The sequence below is a fragment of the Antedon bifida genome, chromosome 1, assembly GCF_963402885.1.
Source record: "Antedon bifida chromosome 1, ecAntBifi1.1, whole genome shotgun sequence".
Lineage (NCBI taxonomy): Eukaryota > Metazoa > Echinodermata > Crinoidea > Comatulida > Antedonidae > Antedon > Antedon bifida.
The window spans coordinates 1,109,038-1,129,605 of NC_136226.1; the positions used below are offsets into that span (position 1 = coordinate 1,109,038).

Sequence of the window (20,568 nt, forward strand, 5' to 3'; positions counted from 1 at the left end):
GAAACAACAACAATCAAATAAATGCTCAAAACTATAATTCAGTTATTATATGGTTTCATGTAAAAATTTATTCACAGCTTATAATCATAAATATTATTAGGTTCATTTTAATGTGAATATACAACAAAATTACATAATTACAAATTAACAGTTTTAACCAACTTTAAAATGTATTGTTTACAACAATAATAACAACCTAAAACAATTGCTTTTTTTTTGTATCACATTTTTTAAAACATCTACGTTTTTTCAATTTATGCTGAAAGTAATTAAGAAACCAAGCAGTTCTGGAATGACAAATTTAATGTGAGGAAGTAACTATACATTATGGTGGGATAAATGGAGATACAGTACATGAACAGGGATTTACTTATTATAATAACTGATATTATGAATATATATTGACGAGTTTAAATACACGAATCAAGGAATTACTTTGTCTTAAGGTAGACGAGAGGAAGGCGACAATATGTAAAGGGGAGATACTAATATAATGTAGATATAACTTAATTAATTGTTTCTAAGCACACCTTAGTACATCTTAAATAAAATATCCAAATGCAGATAAAAAAAACAAGAGTCCATGAGATGCTCATTATAAACCTAAACAAGTTAGAATATTTTTTTCTTAGAATTTTCTAAATGACTCCTCAAAATAAGGTAATGATTCCGCCTGTGATGCCTTTGAATTCATGATATAAAACATGTAATACTCAGAATTCATGCATACATAATACCAAAAAACAATCAAAATATATGTAACATTCATTTAGCAATTATACCAACCTGAAAAGGTTGACTGTTTTAATCAAAAATGTAATTAGAATCTTACATAGCACCATTCATTAATGATTAATAAATTACAATAATTACAAATTCCCAATTACACCCACATCCCATGTTTTTTTTCTTCTTTAATATAATAAAATTCTTAATATATATTTTAGTTCATATACATTGTACTTTTAGTTCATATATATTGTACTCTATGTCTTCAATATAATTCTTGGTCATCTATTATCACATCCAATGGTAATACAGCATCAGATATCTGTACTTCAAGAATTATGACATCATTTTCTTTTATAATATTTTGATGCTGTAACTTCACATCTGTCCTCATTCTCGCCAGCCATGCAACATCTTTCAAATAACATGATGATGTTCTCTATGTAGGTTTTTATAGGGATCTTCTATGTAGCACCCTACATGCTTCTTATTGTAGCTTTAATGTAGCACAGGTTTTATTTGTAGCAACATATGGCCTTTATAGTTTCTTGGTAGCTAAGACCCTTTCCACAAAGTTGATGTGAGAGCCATAAATTTGACAGTAGAATACAGCAATTTATGTAATAATAGGAGGATCTCATATGTTAGCAAAATGAAATAATCCTCAACACATGCTGGGATCCAAGTACCACCGTACCAGATAGCATGAAGTGGATCTCTTGATGTTTCAAATGTAGTAGCATAATTTAGTTATGGTACCACCTGCTATTGTAATTGTCTTGAACCATACACCAACAAATGACCACAACATTGTAGCAAATGCCATGATCTCTGTATCAGCAGAACATGGTTCTCAAACCGTGAATAGCACGATTCATCATGTAGTGCCACATACTTGTTTAACGTGTAGCATCACAATGAGTCATTGCTACTAAATATCCATAATCTTCTTGACCCTGTATCTATGACTGTGCCAGACAGTTCATTTTCTTCAGAATCAATTTGGCAACATGTTGCAACCTTCCATGTTGCAACTGCCCATTGCAACCATCCATGTTGCAACTGCCCATTGCTAATACCAACACTGTCCACACTGCTGGTTCCATATCTATAACCTTCAAGCATAGCAATGCATAATGTTTGCTATGCTTATTCTGTTCAGACTCCTTGTTCCCTGACATTCATGTTCAAAGAACAGACTCATTATGGCAACATGATGCAACTACTCGTTGCCAATACTGTTCACATTGTATGTTCATGACTAATTGTTTCCAACATAGTCACATCAATTGTTTGTTATTCATGCCTTTACTGCTTGTTCCTTGGCATTCAGTGTTCAAAGAACAGATTCAATAGCGACGTCATGCAACCGTTCGTTGCTCATGCCTATACTGTTCAGACTCTTGACTCCAGTCAGTGTTCAAAGAACAGATTCAATAGCGACGTCATGCAACCGTTCGTTGCTCATGCCTATACTGTTTAGACTGCTTGTGTCACTGTCACAACTTTGTGGTCCTGAATAGTTGGCTGCTTCTTGTAGTTGCATTAACATGGTCAACTAAAGAGAAAAAAAAGAGCATAATTTAAAGTGTTTGTAAATTTTGTAGTTGAAGTAATGTAAAATAAATCCAGGGTCACAGCCACTAGTATGGTTGGCCTATAGTTGACCACTTTTTGACAGGACAAGGTCAAGGTAAATTATTAAATCTCTTCTATTACACCAATGAATTTCTATGAGATTTTCCAATTAAATATAAAAATAATCTTTAAAAGACTGTAAGCCTCACAGTATCCCTTCACAGCCAGGAGTTAATCCCATTTCTTACAACCGTACTTTATTTCTGATGGTTACGGCCCTGTTGTGATAATGTGGGATAATATTGTAACAAAAACATTCTAACCCAATCTATGTTTTCTCATTAATGTAGCATACTTAAATGTCATTACAATTCTACTGCTACAAAGCCAGCTTTGTGTAGTAAGTTGTAGAAACACTTCAAATGTACACAAAATAGGATTTACTTAATCACAATAATCACAGCTCACAAATTTACAGTAAAAGAAAAAAGGACATACTTCTCAACAAAATAAATTTTTTTTTGTAAAAAGCAACAAATAATTACACTACAAAATGATTATTCTTAATCATAATATTTATCATGGTGATTAGAATGATTTAGCTAATCAAATAAAATCATACAAAATCAATTTAAAATTTAAATGTTTGCTGCAAAAAAGAAAATGCGCTAACTAAAATGAAACTCTCATGATGATAAAGCAACTAAAAGAAAATCTCAATATAAAGAAAATATATATAAAACGAACATTACACAAGCTATGCAAAAAATAATGAATCAACAACAAAAATTGTTTATTTCAAATCTGTTGACAAGAATACTGGTAACATAAAGACAATTTGACATTGCTGTCGTCAAGGAGGTAAAAATGGCTGCCTGTCCAGACAAGGCCAGCATTATTATCCTGACTACAGTATTTATAGCAAGCTTTCGTTTAAGGACTGTAGATGAAGGGGAAAAAAATTAATCTGTGCATGCATATAATCCCAGTACACACATTAATTCTTTATCGGAAGGTGTTTGGTCGTTTAACATCCCTTTTTCATCTACCATCCCTAAACAAAAGCTTACCATGTTGCAAAAACAGAAAATATGATGAGACATGCTAACTCCACAATGCAAAGGATGATCCAGTGAGGTACAATACAAACCTACCTAAACTTGATCAGTGCCTGGCGGGCTGGTGTAGCCAGACGCCTGCTGTAAATGCATTATCATACTTAACTGTTGCAATGGAAGCAAAAAATGGAGAGAATTTGGTGGAGAGACGTTAGATATATGCAACCACCGAAAAAAAGGACACCCTCTACAATTCATTGAAAACATATACATCAAGGCAAAGTGAGATGCAACATTCATCCCCCATTACAAATCCAGAAGAATTCTGAATCATGCATTTACAAATATAAACATCCAGAATAGATTGAATATCTGTAGCAAGCCATTACAACAGCATTCTCTAGTTTCTGGTCTACTAAGGAATTTGTGAACCATCAGGTTTCTTGCAATGTTACTAGATATATACTATATAAAGTATAAACTGTGTACAGTCATTGATAATAAGTTTCAGACATTTTAAAAATTTAAAAATTCAAAAAAATGATTATTCTAAAATTTATAAAATTTGACCTTTCATGGTCAGAATGTCATGACTACCTACCAATGGGTCGCCTTCAACATCACTCTGGGTTCCCTGAGAACCTTTTGTTCCTGTGTGCTCTCGGTAGCCATCAAAGCCAACATCTGCAGGCCGTAGACGTAGCAATGACGGCCATTCTTGACTACTGTTTGGTGTCCATGGGTAACTGTCAACTACCCACTCTGATGGGTCATCCCATGATGCTTTGCGACCATACAACTGTAGATACAAAATATAATTACAGTGTGTTTACAATACAGTACAAGAAAAAGAATATATAGTAGATGTTAAAATATCATATGATTACAAATATATTATGAAAATAACACAAAATGTGATGTAAATTACCTGTAGGCCTTCTCTGACAGCCTCTAACAAGTACGGAACAATAGAGTAGTTCCACAGGTCAGTGAACCAGACTTGAGATCCAGGAATATCCACTGGACACGACAGGAAAAGCCTCGGTCCGATGGTCACATCAGACGAGCTATGCGTCTCAAGAAACTTGTTCAAGTGGATCCACACTTTTGGAATCCAATCCAAGATGCGGATTAGATCGTTGTTGTGAACATTTTTGCCGACTTCATTTTCTACTAGTTTTCTTCTTAAGTAGCGTCCAAGGAAGCCCTTTACAGGTTCCATGTGGTTCGCACATAGCACCCACCTGTAAATGATAATTTATGTAAATTAAAACCAATTTAAATACCCTCTATTAGTATTCTTCAAAAAAACTTAATAATAATAAACACACAGCCAAGAAACTAGTAGCCCAATTGTACGTTTTGTTGTTAAGCAATAGTTGCCATATTGCTTAATTATGATTAATTATTATTATGCATAAATAATTTAAATATTTAAGCAAATACCTGAAGTTGTGGTGCAATTGTAGGTTAGTTGTTGAACAGCTAGCTTGGCTCATTGTACCAATGATGTAAGGACATCGCTGATACTTATAGCTCAGGAATCCATTAAAGACGTCGCTTAGTGATGTCACATGATGTAGATTATCAAGGATGACAACTTTGGCAACATCAGGAGAACTAAAAAGAAATTTAAATTAATGTTTAATCATGTTTAATTTAAGAAGGTTTAAGAATATGAATACAAATACATTTATTAATTACATTATTTTAAATGCTTATAAAAAACAACATTTAAATATAGTTAAAGTTAGATTTCAACAGCATTATTCAACAGCATCTACATTTTCTATATTAAGGATATTCATAGGCAAATTTGTTCATGCGAATCGAAAGCGTCAGCTTGCATGCACGTGTAGAGAGACTTTTAAAGATGAATACGCATGCGTATAAGCTGACGCTTTTCATTTGCCTAATAGAGAATTGGCTTAACACCTATGATAACAGAGTCTGATCCATGGCATATAAAGAATTATTTAAATTCAATTTGTTGTACCAATATATAAGGTATTAAGTGCTTACTTTGATTCACATTGTTCTGCTAAGTTCTTAAGATATTGACGTAGCTCTTTACTGGTTTTGTGGTCCACGTTATAAACTGCAATGCTGTTATCCGTTACCTCTTTGCCAGATCTACACAAATAATAAGGGTACAAATTAGTTATTTGTATGTTACAATTACTCACAAATTAGTTTCATATATGATGATGACATGAGAGAAATATGTCAGTTAAATAGAGTGGAAATAATGATGTTGAAAATGAATGATGGCAATGGTTATGAAAAAGATAAAATACATTAGAATGAAATTATGACTATGCAAATGATTATGATGATATCATTATGATTATGAAAAAGAAAGATATAATACTTAATAGTAATTAAATGATTAAGTTTGTGATGATACCGATATTTATAAGTAAGTAGAAGTAAGCCTAACCTTTGAACAATGTGAGCTGCAAGTTTCTGCGCCAGGAACGTCTTGCCAGTGCCACTAGGTCCGCAGAGAACGATCCGCCTGTGCTCCATTAACAGACTGATGTACCGCTGAAGAATCGGCTTGGGAATGAGCGTTTCAAACACAAGCGAGTCTGGGCTGCTCTGCCGAACACCTTTCAGCTGAATCGTGATGGAGGTATTGTTACCTACCAGGTAGCCGCAAGGTAGGAGCATAGGGGGATCGGAGTCTTTGGTCCTGGTGATCTCCCCGACAATGTAGCTATGTATGCTCTCAGTACTGAGGCCTAGGTTTGTAGCAGGATCGATTCTTAATATATATTCCTGAAAGAAATAATGTCATTTAATAGTATTAATGTCTTGAAAGGCAATTAATCTATCAATGTCTGTATCAATTACATACAGACAAAAACTTGGCAAGTGAGGTAGAGAATCCTTCGATTCAATTTAAAATTCAATTTACAAAACAATGTTTCAATTAAATTGCACATAGAAGTCTCCCAGCATAATATTTTGTCATATAATTTGACATTTAGGGTCTTTACTTCATATTGCCATATAAAGTCATTCTAATTGCGGTAAGATAAACAACCAAAGAATGCAATAAATCTAACTTTAAGTGGATGTCAGAAAATTTGAGATAAGTGACTGATATAAATAAAGTAAAGGTGACAATGAAAAATGACAAGACAGACATTAAACCATCCAGGGCTTTGTTTCTATCATTGTCATGATGCTAAAATCAATCATACGCATTACTGTATTATCCAAGAGATAAGTATCAAAATTATAATATTTATTTGGCATATAAAACAAACTCTTGCCAGGAGCAAGCAATAGGCATGAACAGGACAACTGTTCTTGCTTCAAATTACAAGAGTTACAATTTTAAGACAATTTGTAAATTAATTCTTCAACACTATAGCACAGTTGTATGCACTATAATGATTCATATAATGAAAGGCTTAAAAGAAAGCCTAAATTTGATGTGAAAATTTAGATAAATTACCTTAAAGATCCTGCGAACTACACTATCTAATGAGTCCCAGTTGGTCTTAGTACTAATGCCAACCGTTCCTATCAATATCGTACTTTCTTTAGTATCCTGAAAGAAATAGTAACAAAATATATCAACAACATTATAAGTGAAAAAAATACACATGCATGATTGGGTGTCGAAGCTGAGTGACAAGATATCAAGCCTGTAGGTTCGAACACTCCCCTCTTTTGGCTTAAGTTCCCTTTTAAAAAATTATTTAGATCAGCAGCAGAAGTGATGATGATAGGCTAACTAGCCTATCATTTTTGCACCTCTCTATAACAATTCTCCCCACGGGCTTGGATCTTTATACAGTACTATAGGCAATGAAAGTCATGCTGGGTGACAGCAGCACAACTACATTCATACACATTCTTCGATCATGAACTATCATCGTTCGCACAGAATCAAAAGCAATCTGTGTAATAGCCGAGTCATGTACGGATCAAAGAATCACGTTGCTGTACATCACACCAAATGCATTATCGTTGTTTTTCTTATTTGTATTTAAGTTCAAACGTAAGCAGAATATCTTCTCATCAATCATCGTCCATCAATGTCTGCATTACACTGATAAACTAATCCACTGATAGCTACGTAAATCCTTCTACATTTGGAGAAGATGAGGTTCAAAATATCCAACTGCCTGCTAGACGGCTGTTCTATCATGTGGCGTCACAAACTAATTTTATTTTTCAACTAAAATATACACAACTTTTTTTTAGCATAACATTAACAGTTGGAGTAGATTAAAAATCAATTTCAATACATTTTGAAAAAAAAAGAAAATGTGAAAAAGTTATGTTTTAAGTACCTCTGTATTTTTGGTTTCATCAAATGAACCAGTTGCCACGGCAATGGTTATTCTCTGACCATTGGTCGTTGTTCCTGAGCTGTCATCAAGTAAAATATCTAAAAATAGAACATTTTTAAAAGTCATTTAGAAAACAACAGAATAAAACACTGAAAATGTAAATTTGGTTTCCACACAAATGCGTCTAATTATCTTCAGAGGGAACAAAGTGTAATCAGCTCAATTTTAATTGAGTTGATTGCACTTCTTACTTGTGTTTACTCATTATAAATTCAGTGTAAAGAAAACAATTACCCAGACTACCACTGTGATCTGATGCAAAACTGAACCTTTGGCGATCTGAAAAAATAAAATATTTTAATTTTATTTCCAAATGTCGGGCAAGTTATTCTAAAAGGCTATTAGTAGTAAATACAATTTCTATGAAAGTGATAAAAATTGCTGCTATTCTATAAACAAAACATATTTTTAATCAAATTGCATTTCAAAGAAAAATGTATTTCGGGAATAAATAGTGCAAATAAAAGTATTATAATAGTTTGGCTTAGATATTCACCAACCAGCAGCTAACACAAGTGATTTACATTTTAAATTATCAGTAATAACTATTCATGAGATAATTTACTTATTTATTATAAATTTATTTATTCTTACCTAATGACTCGCGGCTCAAACGTTTGGTAGATGAACTTCCTGAGCTGAGGGAGACTTGCGATGGACTCGTATTTAAATTACGACGCCCCTGCATCTGACGTGCTAACCGGTCATTCTCTTGCTTCAGTGTTGTTACTTCATTCTGTAATAAAATATTTAAATGTTACAATATCCAAAGTAACATTAATGTAATAATAATCAGTATGTTATAGATTAACATAATGAAAATGGGAGATAAAGCTAATGAGTGCATTCAGGCTCTTAAACTCTGTCCACACTATCAAACAGCGACAAAAATTGTGCTAATATATGGACATGATGATATTTAGGAATATCACTACCATATTTGGGAACATCACACTTTTTTTGTCAAACTAGTTTGATAGTGTAGACAGAGCTTTATATACTTGAAATTTTAAATATTTATATACAGTATTTTATTGATTATGACAGTATGATACTGTATCTTTTACTTTTGATAATGATAATTAATTTGATAATGAATAACAATTAAAATATAGACATTCCTTATTAATTTAAAAGCATTTTTGGTTCAAAATAGTATTTTAAATACACTATATGAATACAGCTGCTGGCAAAATTATGCATGATCACATTTTTCAGTTTGTAACACAAACTTGTACATCATTTAACATTCTTGAATTCTAAACGTTTGTATCATCTACAAATTACAAGTACTAATAATTCCCAAAAGTAAGTTTTAACTTACTCGTAGCTTAGCCATTTGATCTCGTAGCTGTTCCACTTGATGTTGCGAATTGAGGGCTTCAAGTTTCACGTCTGTTAACTTGCTTTCTCGCTCTCTCAACTGCTTCTTTAACTGATCTATCGTTTCATTTGCCTGTTCCAGGTCAAAGATCCTGCAAAATGGAAGAAATAAAAATATGATTGAAGCGAAAAATAGATATTGTGATGCTTGATGAAAAAACAGTTCAATTTGCAAAGTCAAAAGGTAAATTTTTATCTTGTGGATAAGTTACATCTGATGCACGTTAGAAAAACAAACTACAAAGGCAAAACATGTATATAAAAGACTAAATTACCATGTACGAGGAGCTAAAATCGACATGACTGTTTTGTTCAGTACGCTTCTAGAAATAATGTTCATCTAGAGTGCATGTATGATTAAAGTTAGTCTGACATTCAGTTTCCTGTATTTAAACCGCACGTGTGTATTACCCTAGTATCTGCCTTCAATCATCCTGAATTAGCAGATTTAACATGTGTTCTATAAATCAGCATCGTGAAACAGTTTCCATTTAAATACTTTTTTAAGTATAATGGAAATGTTTGATTGTAAAAGCCAGACAATTCAATTTTTCTGTCCCCAAAATTCACTTCATTTTGGCATTGGCAGGAATTGGATTATTATTGAGTGGAAGTCATTTGGCAAAAGCTTTTCCTGTTTAGGAAAGTGAAAAAAGACATAATGTAACAAATATTTCATAAAGTTACAAATGTACATGCTCTTAATTAATCTAGAATTGGTATAACGATGCCCGTGCCACATTTGGTGAATCATGCAACATTTCTTCAAATAGTCCTTTAAATTGATATAATTAAGATGTTATTTGTTCACAATGAGCGAGCACTTACGCTGGTGTTGACGCTGAAGTCTTCATGCCTACGTTGGTTGGAACACTTGTTGTGCTCTCGTAATCCTCAACGTCGGTGGTTGTACCACTCGTCTTCTTCTTTCGTGAAAACGCTGAACGGAAAGAACTACGAATCTGAGGAAGACAAATAAATTATTGTAAGACAACTTAAATAAATTAAAAAATAATAAATAAAAATAAAAGAAATTATAGTTAGAAGTACAGTGACCATATTTGATATGAAGGAGGTTGACCGTGAGATTGTATTTGACACAATTATTGCTGTTTAACTCCAGGTATTGAGTGGTAAGTAACGCCATACCAGGGAAGGACGTGCTAAGTAAAAACAATGTTATATCAGTGGTTATATGCTATATATGATGAGAACACAAAATGTAGGTATAGATTAACCAGGCTGTGAGTAAACTGTGCTATCAAATCATACACGTTTTGTATTAAACAGAAAAAAACCATACAAATGATAAAGAGTACAGTAAGAATAAGCAGAAGAGTACGGATAAAATTTATTATGATAGAGCAAACAAAAATGAAACAAAACAGAATTAGTTATAAATCGTTAGGATATTTCATTCTAAAAAGAATCAGGGAAATTGAAACATTGATGAAGACGGCTGATAAAGGAAGAAGCATGATGGGTAATATACGCATTCAAGTATTTGAAGTGAGAGAGCACCCTCAAGAGTTCCCAACAGACAACAACTAAACAGCCAACATCTAAACGTGTGATATTAACCTCCGTCAGCGCCTGACCAAGTCCCTTAGTCTTGCCGATATTATCCTGATTTTGCTCTGTGACACTCTCACTACCTGAATGTACTGAGAAGTCCTTAGGTAGTTTGGCAGGCAATGTATTACATCTGTACTCCGTCGTCTGACGAAGACAATCATTTGTAAAGCAGGAATAGAAACCAAAAAATAAATATCATTTTATTTGCTTAATAATTTTTATTATTACTATATGTACAGAAATGTTGGCTATATATAGACAATTTAATGGATGTAAAATTTAAGTAGACAATAAAAAGAATTTGGATGCAATATAAATTTGACTTTTTGAGTAATGTTTTTTGGAAAATCATTCATCTCCATGGAAACATAAAACAATACAAATAACACATTTTACATATAAGGGTTTCAAAGCTTAAAATAAAAAAGATTTAATGCCAAAAGTTGACCTTCAAATGTATAATAAATCAAAAGCAAAATATAACTGAAAACAACAATATCAATCAAATATATTTTATAAAAAAGAAGTATAAACTGAAATGTATCCTGCCATGCAAGTTGATTTATAACAGGTTATAATTGCAAATATAGTTATTATATATTTTGTATTATCTTGAGTATTATATTGAGTATTATGGGATACAGCATTTCATGCATAATTAAATTACCTTATCTCCAGTAGGAGAGGGAATCTGCAACTGCAGGCATGAAGAAGTGAAAATGGAATAAATTTAGTTGCTTGGACATGAACAAGTCAAAAGTGGAATAAGTTCACTCATTCACTCAAAACAAATGGAAAATTGAAAAAAATGAATTTCTTAGGACATGAAAAGTAAAAAAAAATTAATTAATTGTTTTTAAAGGCATGAAATAGTCAAAAGTTGATATATTTTTTTGTTATTTAGTTTCACATCTTTTGATGTTGCACAAATGCAAACATGTTAATTTTAATTAAGGCATACATTATGTACTAGTAACACGTAGCAATACAAGATATGACATGACTTTTTTTACATTAGATTAAGTTGATGATAATGATAGAACATTATTTTTATTTCTATTCACAAATGAGAGAGTCATGTGATATAGCAGCATTGTTAAGTAGGATACAAGTAGAAATGAAGATGAGCAATTTTGTACACATTCCAAATATATTCATTGGTAAATAGAATGAATGCCATAGTAGACAACTGAAGGTGTGTGTACCACCAAAAATGTGATGGCGCACCGTAGTAATAATGTTATAATTCCTTGTTAGGTAATTGTGCGGTACAGCTTCACACATTATCATGCTGTAATCTCTTTGTTCCCATTATTAACTCCCCCAACCTTTGACAGCATAAATGTTAGTTATGATTTATGAACATACAGCTGGGCTTAAGAGGCTAACCCTGGGAATCTATTCAAAGATATTCATTATTGACTGTGCTTTACACCTGCACAAACCTATTCAGATACAAATATAAATGTAGGAACAATAAATAATCAAGAACAAACAAAATCTAACAAATTACTCCAGTCCAGATAAGAGTAATTGTTTATGAATATTCATAGGCTTTTTGGTTATCAAATATAAGCCCATCCTAAGATATACAGAAGCCCACCCCAAATTAATTTAAGAATGGTGAGCTTATGCCCAAATATGTACAGTAGGTTATGGACATGCAGGATGGGAGGAAAGAAGAGGCAGCACCAAAGACTATCAAATGCGAGAAGAAGTATTAAATTGACTCAACCTATAAAATGCTTACCCAATTTTTCTTTTTCTTTTTCTTATCGATCTCAGTATCTGTCATAGCAGAGCCAACACTTGACATACTATTAAGACTTCCAATGCTAGAGATACTGTCTGAGGACTGTTGCCGTGATAAATTGGAAGATGCTGCAAAACAGGAAGATAAATATATTGTTGCTTATTTATTATTTCCGCTGGAAAATTATGCATTAATAATCTGGATGAGTGATTTAATATATAGGATTATTCTAGGCCAACTGCTGACTTATGATTTGCTCGAAAAACATTATCAGCTTGAAAAATAAATATAATAATATAATATATTTACTTTAAAAAATATTGTACTTTAAAAATTAAAATTTATAATATATGTATCTATTTTGATTCTGATTTCTCAATTAAATTTCAAAAGCAGTACATATACCACAAATGTCAACTACGGTACAGTACAGTATATCTATGAAGACAATTATTTCAGAAGATTATTTTGTTTTCATTTAGTAAGTAAGGGCAGTATTGTTACTTAGTTTATGACATTGCTTTTCTGAGGGGACCCTCTGATACACTTATACTACTACAACTAAAAGCAAATTCCATTTCTTTTTAAACAAAAATCAAAGTTTGCAAAAATGAATTCCAAAATTTAAATAAACAACATATTTGAATGATCATCATGAATGAAAATAATGCTTGTTTTCAGAATCCAATCTAAATCATAGATAAGTACCACTTACTTGAATTATGTCTGGAAGCAGAACTATGTCTTCTAATTGTGCCCTCTGCGGCGCACTGCTCGTCTTTCAAGTGTTCTATGCGACTTCTTAACTCTTGTAATTCGCTTTCTTTCTGCTCTGAAGTTGTCGACAACTTCTGCAGACGATTTGTCATGCTAGATAGACTTTGTTCGAAGGCTGCCACCACATGCGCCTAAAAGATATAAAAAACAAACAAATGTTGGTAAAGTCAACCTGCTGACAATACACACTGTAAATCATATAACACATAAAGGGTGTAAGATTGGCAGCAATCATGTTGAACACAAACATACTTTATTTGACCCATGACATTATTTACATCGTCGTCGTTTATCATCAAAACATTCATGTTGAATAGTCTACAGTAATACAGTATTTATTTTATTTTCACACAACCCACCAGTAAATACATGACCAATTACAGGATGGGAAACACTTTAAATGCTTGTCTCATATAGGGCTTATGGTAGTAGGTATTAATTATATTGGGCTTTACAAAAATCCTGGGACTATGGCAGGATTTGAACCAATGACCCTGGGATTGGTGAGCAAGCTTGTCAACCACCAAGCCACAGTGCCACTAAAAATTAATGTTGTCGTCAAATGCAGTAGGTCATTAGAAGGGTTTCTGGCCACAGTATTGATACAATAATTAAGCATTGTAAGATGCACACAATATAGTTATAGAAATAAAATGCACAACCTCAATTTGACCCTTCCAGTTATTAAATTTATGAGTTATTTGTGGAAAATATATACATACACCACAAATATGCAAGCCATGAGCATGTAAAAAACATTGTTATTTAACTTTGCAGTCGTTCTGTATGTACATTTGTAGAGTAGAATGCATAAAAGAGTTTACTCAATGAAGCAACCACGACCCTATGATAAAAATGAATGTTATTTACGCCAAATTCTCAAACATTAAAGAAATGCAGACAGAAGTGGAATGTGGGTGTTGGTTTTATTATGTGGCTAATATTGTTCTTATTTTTAATAGATTCAGATCCATTGCTACAAAATGCTAGGAACAAATCAAACACTTGTGTATACTGCAGAAACATGTAAAAAACTAACAGTAATGCGTTTTAAACAAAAACAAACAAACTAACCTTTTCAGCAGAACAAATTGTCATGAAATTCTACTTTTTCTACTGTATAATCAATTATTATAAACACCAGAAATAAAATCTTGCTAGAAAAACACCAGAAAAAGTGTTCCTTCTCTCGCTAGAAAAACAGCACAAATAAAATTGTTCTGTAGATATTGTTGCTCATAATTCAAACAAAGTGACTACATTGTTGATTTGAAATAACACAGTCTTGATGACAATGGTAGCTGTCAACTATGAAAATCCAACAAAATATAACACAAAGAGAAGAATAGAGAATCTTGTCTTCTATCCTGGTTTTCAAAAATAATAAAAGCCACTGATCTGGACACGCGCTTTTAGAATTTTAGTTGAGGTAATTGTGAGGTGAGTGAATGAAAAGTACTCAAATTATTGGTATTTATATAGAAAGTACAGTTGGCACCCTGACGTAACTAAAATCTCAAGTGGATTGTGGTAGCTAGTCAGTCTACAGGGCTTGCCAGAATGTATTTACCTGGCTATAAAAAATGCACTCATTGGGACTATTATTTAATTATGATAAACAACAAGAATTAATGATTTATTCTTATAATACCACCACCAGAGTTTTATTATTTTAAGAAATCTATAAAAAGGTATTTTACTAGGATTTGTTTTTGCAATGTAAAAAATGTTCTGTGAAAAATATTTTATAAGGATGGCTTCATCTGATGAATAAAATATAATTTTATGACAATATGAATCTGATCTAATTATATAGTCATAACTAAACCACACTCACTGGGTACACTATTATTATACTTAGGATTTTTATTTTTTCCCAGAAATAAAATGGTTCTCTAAAAAGTCTAGTCTCAGCGTCTGTTTCCAACAAGCACCCTAGCCCTTGTCTTCCATTATTTAATTATTTTTACCTCAAACCTGTGGTCTCCAGACCCCACTCGTCACATGACGATAAATCAAGTACAGTATATGGGATAAAGGGTCAAATTTTATAATTAAGACCCACTTTATAAACCCCCTTAATTTTAATTGTATGTCCTCTTACAACTTTTAGTAAGAATTTGATTTTCAAATAACTAACATTTACTGCATAATTGTTACAGTTTAAAGTAGCAACTTTGGAATAGAATTTTAACAATTTTTAATAATTGAAGGTATACAATTGCATTTTTCCAAATTACATCAAATAAATGTCAAATTTTCTCATAGTTTTGTACAGTATATCAAATAACTACAGATTACCTCATGCATGTTGACTGTTTCTTCTCCACGAAAACGTTCAAACAATAAAAAAGGCCTACTATCCATAGCCATTGTAGTTTTGTAAAGAAAACTTTCACTTCTGTAGCCCGACATTTAATACGTAATATAAATAGAAAACTAATTTTGTTTTTATTAAAACAATATTGCCAGTTTAGTCATAAACCACTAAAATATAACTGAACACTAAAATGAGCATGTTGATTTTAGTGGTTACAAGACGAACAATATAAAAACCATGCTGTGATTAAACTATATATTACATGCGCATCACTAATTTAATACTATTATAAATATGAATATATAGGAAGGAGAAACAATTTCACAATTGAGAAGATCTATACAAAACATCCGTAAAATCCTATTAAACTTTAAAATTTCTTTACACTTAAATGCCAAGGCTTCTGTTGGTTATATAATGGAAAAATAAATGAACGATTTTTTAATACACTAACTGTGTTTCATCTGAATAGCTAAGGAAAGTTTTATAATTTACATGAAGTGATGAAAGATGGATTAAAATATTGACCGTTTAAAACCGATTAAAAGATAATAAGAAATAAGCAACGAATTGGAAACTTTAATTGTTTATAACAAAGATATTACGTAAATAACAAAGTCTAACAAATAATGTTTGTGTTGCGTATTGTTGTGTATTTTGGCGCAATTATGTGTTCTAGTTCTTTTAATATTGGCTGGTAGAAAGTGTGGGCTAAAGTAATATGCGGATGGGGTCATGTTTGCTTGACAAGGGTGCAAGGACCATGGGTGTATGGATAATACGTGGGTGGGGTCATGGGTGTAGGGCATGGACCATGTGTGTGCAAGGCATTGGTGCATAAACCAAGTATGGGTGGGATACGTGTGTGGTGATAAAAAATAAAGAATAGTTCATAACATGAAATAATTGAGGTTTTGTCTACATAGCTAATGTGCATTCACATCAGACACCCTTGGGCTGACATCATAACTGTCTGGTTTTCTAAGTTTGGTTTTTAGAATGTATTTTAATTGTACCTATAGGAAAGGATTTTATACCTTTGAGACATTCTGGTTTCTGGAGAATTTGTGGTATTCAAGGATCTTTGCATATTTTTAGTATAAAAACCTGTAATTTTGTAAATAAAATAAATGAAACATACAGTAGATAATCAATATATAAATACTAAAAATATTAATTAATATTAAAATATTAATTGATCATATTAATTAATTTTAGTTAAGATATCAAGAATTAATTGAATAACAACAATGTAATTAAACACAAGGCAATATGAGAATTGTAGCCAGAAAGCCTATAGCAGACAGACAATTCCAATCTGTCTAAATGGACACTAGAAAAAGCTTAAGCTAAGGATTTTATTTAATTGCTGGGCATGAGTGGGCATTCAAAGAAATAAAATGGATAAAAGCAATGGTTTGCCAGACAAAATGACCCATTGAGATATTTGAAAAGACTCTTCACCTGACTGGAACCCTTTTAGAAGTGGCGATATTGTGAACAACAACAATTTGGTACCTATTTGACGAGTACGATATGGAGAGAAATAAAATAGATAGTGACTGGTTTGCAAGTGCATTGAAGACATCTTTAACACAGCAGTATATTGAATAATTCTAAGAAGATCTAAACACATTTCATTATCACCATGGTATGGTTCATAACTGCTGTACTTCAGAATGTAATAGATACTCATAAAGTTTATATCTATGAATCAAGTATACAATAACAGATAATAGTTCATTCTTATATAGCGCATATAAGCAATGTACAATATGTAAAAATCTGCGAAATAAATGTGTGCTTACTTACATTCAGAAATAAAATGTTTTGGAAACCGTAAGTACAAAGTACGTTCCTGGCCGGGTTAAAGTGACATCACTAACTGACAAAAACAAACTGTTTTGGTAACTCCTGATGTAAGCAATCAAAATAGCGTAGAGGATGGGAACTTGAAAACACAATAGTAGAATACAAAGATTCTCAGCGACACGTGATGTGCGTCAAACGACCGTTCACGTTTACCTAATCACATGATGCATTAAACAAACACGTTTTCAATAACACTTCTTATACGTTAAATGAGCCATCTACGTATAGTCCAACCCTGAACGAATTTGATTGCGATTTAATTTACCTCATCATGCTCACGCCCCTTGATTGACACAAGATCCATGTCGGGTTGTACACTTGGATCTTTTCAGTATAAAAAGATGAATTTGTTCAGGGTCTCTGCCTCCTAATCGGTATGTTTGTTTACCAGCAGGTGAAGAGAATAATAGTATTAATCAGCACTTTAAACTTGATTGAATCACGACAAGAGAATGAGCTAGGCCCTAAGTGTTAGCTCTACAGGTTAATTTTCTTAATCATTCAAGGGTGTATAGGTACATTGTGACAGCCAACAGTGGAGCTAATGAAGCCCTTACGAGTTATCCAAACACGCCTCACAGGGTTATCACATGTCCTTTGAAAGCGATCTTTCCCAGCCAATGGGAGCCTCAATATTGATCCTAACGCTGGTCAGTCATTGATAGGTGTTAGTTTAGCTACATGAGGAGACATTGTATTGTGGTGTATGATAAATGATGGCTTAGTAAATATTGTCACTTATGATCAATTAGCAACACATTTAACAGTCAATTAACACCATTTTAATTACAAAAGAATTTCAAATCAAAAGTTTCAACATAAAGATCCCTATTGTTTCAACAATTAAGTTAATCAATAAAACTATTTAATTGCCAAATTATTCAAATATTATTAATAATAAAATAGTTTAATTAATAATTGAATTGATTGGCTGCACAAGATTCTTTAAACCAGCCATCTTTTAAGGCTTATTGATAAAATGGTCAACCATATGAAGATAACTCTCCATTCAGTATCCTTATATCATGCAGTTTGATATACTCCTTTCCTTACTACAACATCACACTGTTATTATTATCCATGAAGCACCTTAGTACTTAGACAATTGACATCTCAAATAGAGTTCTAAACTCAGCATACAAGGTCTTCATTTACACAAGCCTGGATAATGTTTTAATTGAGTGGTATAGTTTGCGTTGTGTTTGCGTCATGCTCATGATTCTAACACCAAACATGATATCTATCATGCGGTGTTTTCAAACCCTTGTTGCTAGGAGCTGCCAACAAATTACACTTGTCAATGTAGACAGGATCTGATCGAATCATAGGCCTAGACCTGCAGTGAAGAATACTCTAGCAATATACATCTAGGCCTAGACCTGCAGTCAAAAATACTCTAGCAATATACATCTAGGCCTAGACCTGCAGTGAAAAATACTCTAGCAATATACATCTATCTTACTAAATATAAATAACAACATGTTCCTGATAATTTGCTTTATATCAAATCATCTATCCTATCATGACGACACATTTTCGTTCCTTGGAGTACTTTCGTACTTCAAGTTGATTAGTATAGTAGCGTACCTTTTGTTTTTTTTTATATAAAAAATATATTACTATGCTATTAAATGAAATGAATTCTATGAGCCCTAAGTTAAGGATGGTGCAATCAAATGTGATATATAGGATCATGGAAACGTGAAATTAAAATTGTATTCTTCCTTGATAGGATCAATGATGTACATGACCTTGCATCCAAGTAGATACTGGTGGCTCATAATAATTAAAATTATATTATGAATAGTATCATATATGTAATATTATCTACTAAAGTATATTACGGATAATCCGATTGCCATTTCATCTAAGACTAAATAGCACCATTCTTTGAAGATAGTATATTTTTCATTGTATAGTGGTTTTATTTATTATTGATAACTCCATATTGCTGTAGAAATAGTCATAAGCATGTACTAATCAAACGTTTCAAGAGAGATAAGTACGTACTGATAATTGGCAACTAACTTTTTTGATAATCACGAATATTCATAGAGGGATGGTTTAATGTAGATAATAAGATAATGGTAAATGACTCCCTAGCTTAATGTAGATTAATAACACATTCAAGTGTATTCACCAATGATTTCATATGTTTTTAAGAATGAAAACATAATATAACGATAATTATTATTTATTAAGATACAGAATATGGATGAAATAACACACCTGGACATTTATACTGACCAGTCATAGAACATGAGAGGGTTTGGATCACCCATTAAAATATTGACTAGTCCGAAAATCTGTCGAGATTATAAAGCAAACCTAGTTCTCAAGTGGAATTGAGTGCAATAGGGAGTCTCTAATCACCTGTATATAGCAGATACCATACCTATTGTAGATACCTGGTCAAAATTGAATTATTAAATAGGGCTCATATATCGCAGGTGTTCTGCCTACCTTTATTATATAAATATGTAATGGTCTGCCATTGAAAAACATGGCCATTACCTTGTTTATCCAAGCTCCTCTCGAGAGGTTTTTCAGAAGAAAAAAAATCCAAAATGTTTGTTTAGTAACTTTGTTTATTTAACGTCTGATATTTTTATCCCAGACTGTTTATTCTTTTTATGCTTTGTAAATATTTTTTATCTAAGAAATTGGGGAAAAAAAGGCATTGAAAACAAGCAGTTATTACAAGCTTTGAGTAAATGTAGGCGTTTAAAAGACAAACATAAACACATCGATATGTCATAATTCAGGCTACCCTACTTCAAGCTAACTAGTGAGGGTTTTACCCTAGATATCAATTTAAAAAACTTCATTGAAACCATTTTCTAAACATATGTTACCTCTACTATGTTACCCTACAATTAATACATGTTAAATTACCAATATTTATTAAAAGCACCAAAAATTAGAACCCCTTTTTGGGACATCCCTATTCAGGGGACACTTTCTCATGAAATGAACAAGGGCAAATATTTAGCCAACTATTAAGGGGAAATTTTGTTAGGTCCCAAAGTTGTCCCCTTAGTAGAGGTTTTATTACTGTATATTTCAGTTCTTTGCCTAATAAGGTTGAGGTTGACCTCCACTATGTTGAATCAAATAATATATATATGTTTGTAATTGGCCAGTTAAATGACA

The 20,568-nt window shown here is 32.3% G+C and overlaps 1 protein-coding gene across 8 annotated transcripts in view; it reads right to left on the minus strand.

Moving 5' to 3' along the window:
* Positions 1–50: 50 nt before the first annotated feature.
* The window catches only part of LOC144836905 (neuron navigator 2-like), a 155,339-nt gene continuing 134,821 nt past the window's right edge, over positions 51–20,568 (minus strand). For 4 of the 8 annotated variants that reach the window (XM_078691833.1, XM_078691841.1, XM_078691891.1 and 1 more), the window contains 16 exons: positions 13,162–13,354; positions 12,444–12,574; positions 11,361–11,390; positions 10,700–10,837; positions 9,947–10,080; positions 9,060–9,210; positions 8,330–8,471; positions 7,970–8,014; positions 7,676–7,773; positions 6,832–6,927; positions 5,806–6,146; positions 5,388–5,498; positions 4,812–4,985; positions 4,294–4,609; positions 3,967–4,164; positions 51–2,287 (listed from right to left, as the gene is read on the minus strand). In XM_078691833.1, the coding sequence (XP_078547959.1) occupies positions 2,150–2,287; positions 3,967–4,164; positions 4,294–4,609; positions 4,812–4,985; positions 5,388–5,498; positions 5,806–6,146; positions 6,832–6,927; positions 7,676–7,773; positions 7,970–8,014; positions 8,330–8,471; positions 9,060–9,210; positions 9,947–10,080; positions 10,700–10,837; positions 11,361–11,390; positions 12,444–12,574; positions 13,162–13,354 (2,436 nt within the window). In that variant the 3' untranslated portion in view covers positions 51–2,149. Of the gene's footprint in view, positions 2,288–3,461; positions 3,531–3,966; positions 4,165–4,293; positions 4,610–4,811; positions 4,986–5,387; positions 5,499–5,805; positions 6,147–6,831; positions 6,928–7,675; positions 7,774–7,969; positions 8,015–8,329; positions 8,472–9,059; positions 9,211–9,946; positions 10,081–10,699; positions 10,838–11,360; positions 11,391–12,443; positions 12,575–13,161; positions 13,355–20,568 lie in introns of all 8 variants that reach the window. The other 4 variants (XM_078691868.1, XM_078691859.1, XM_078691875.1 and 1 more) reach the window with 4 other exon arrangements.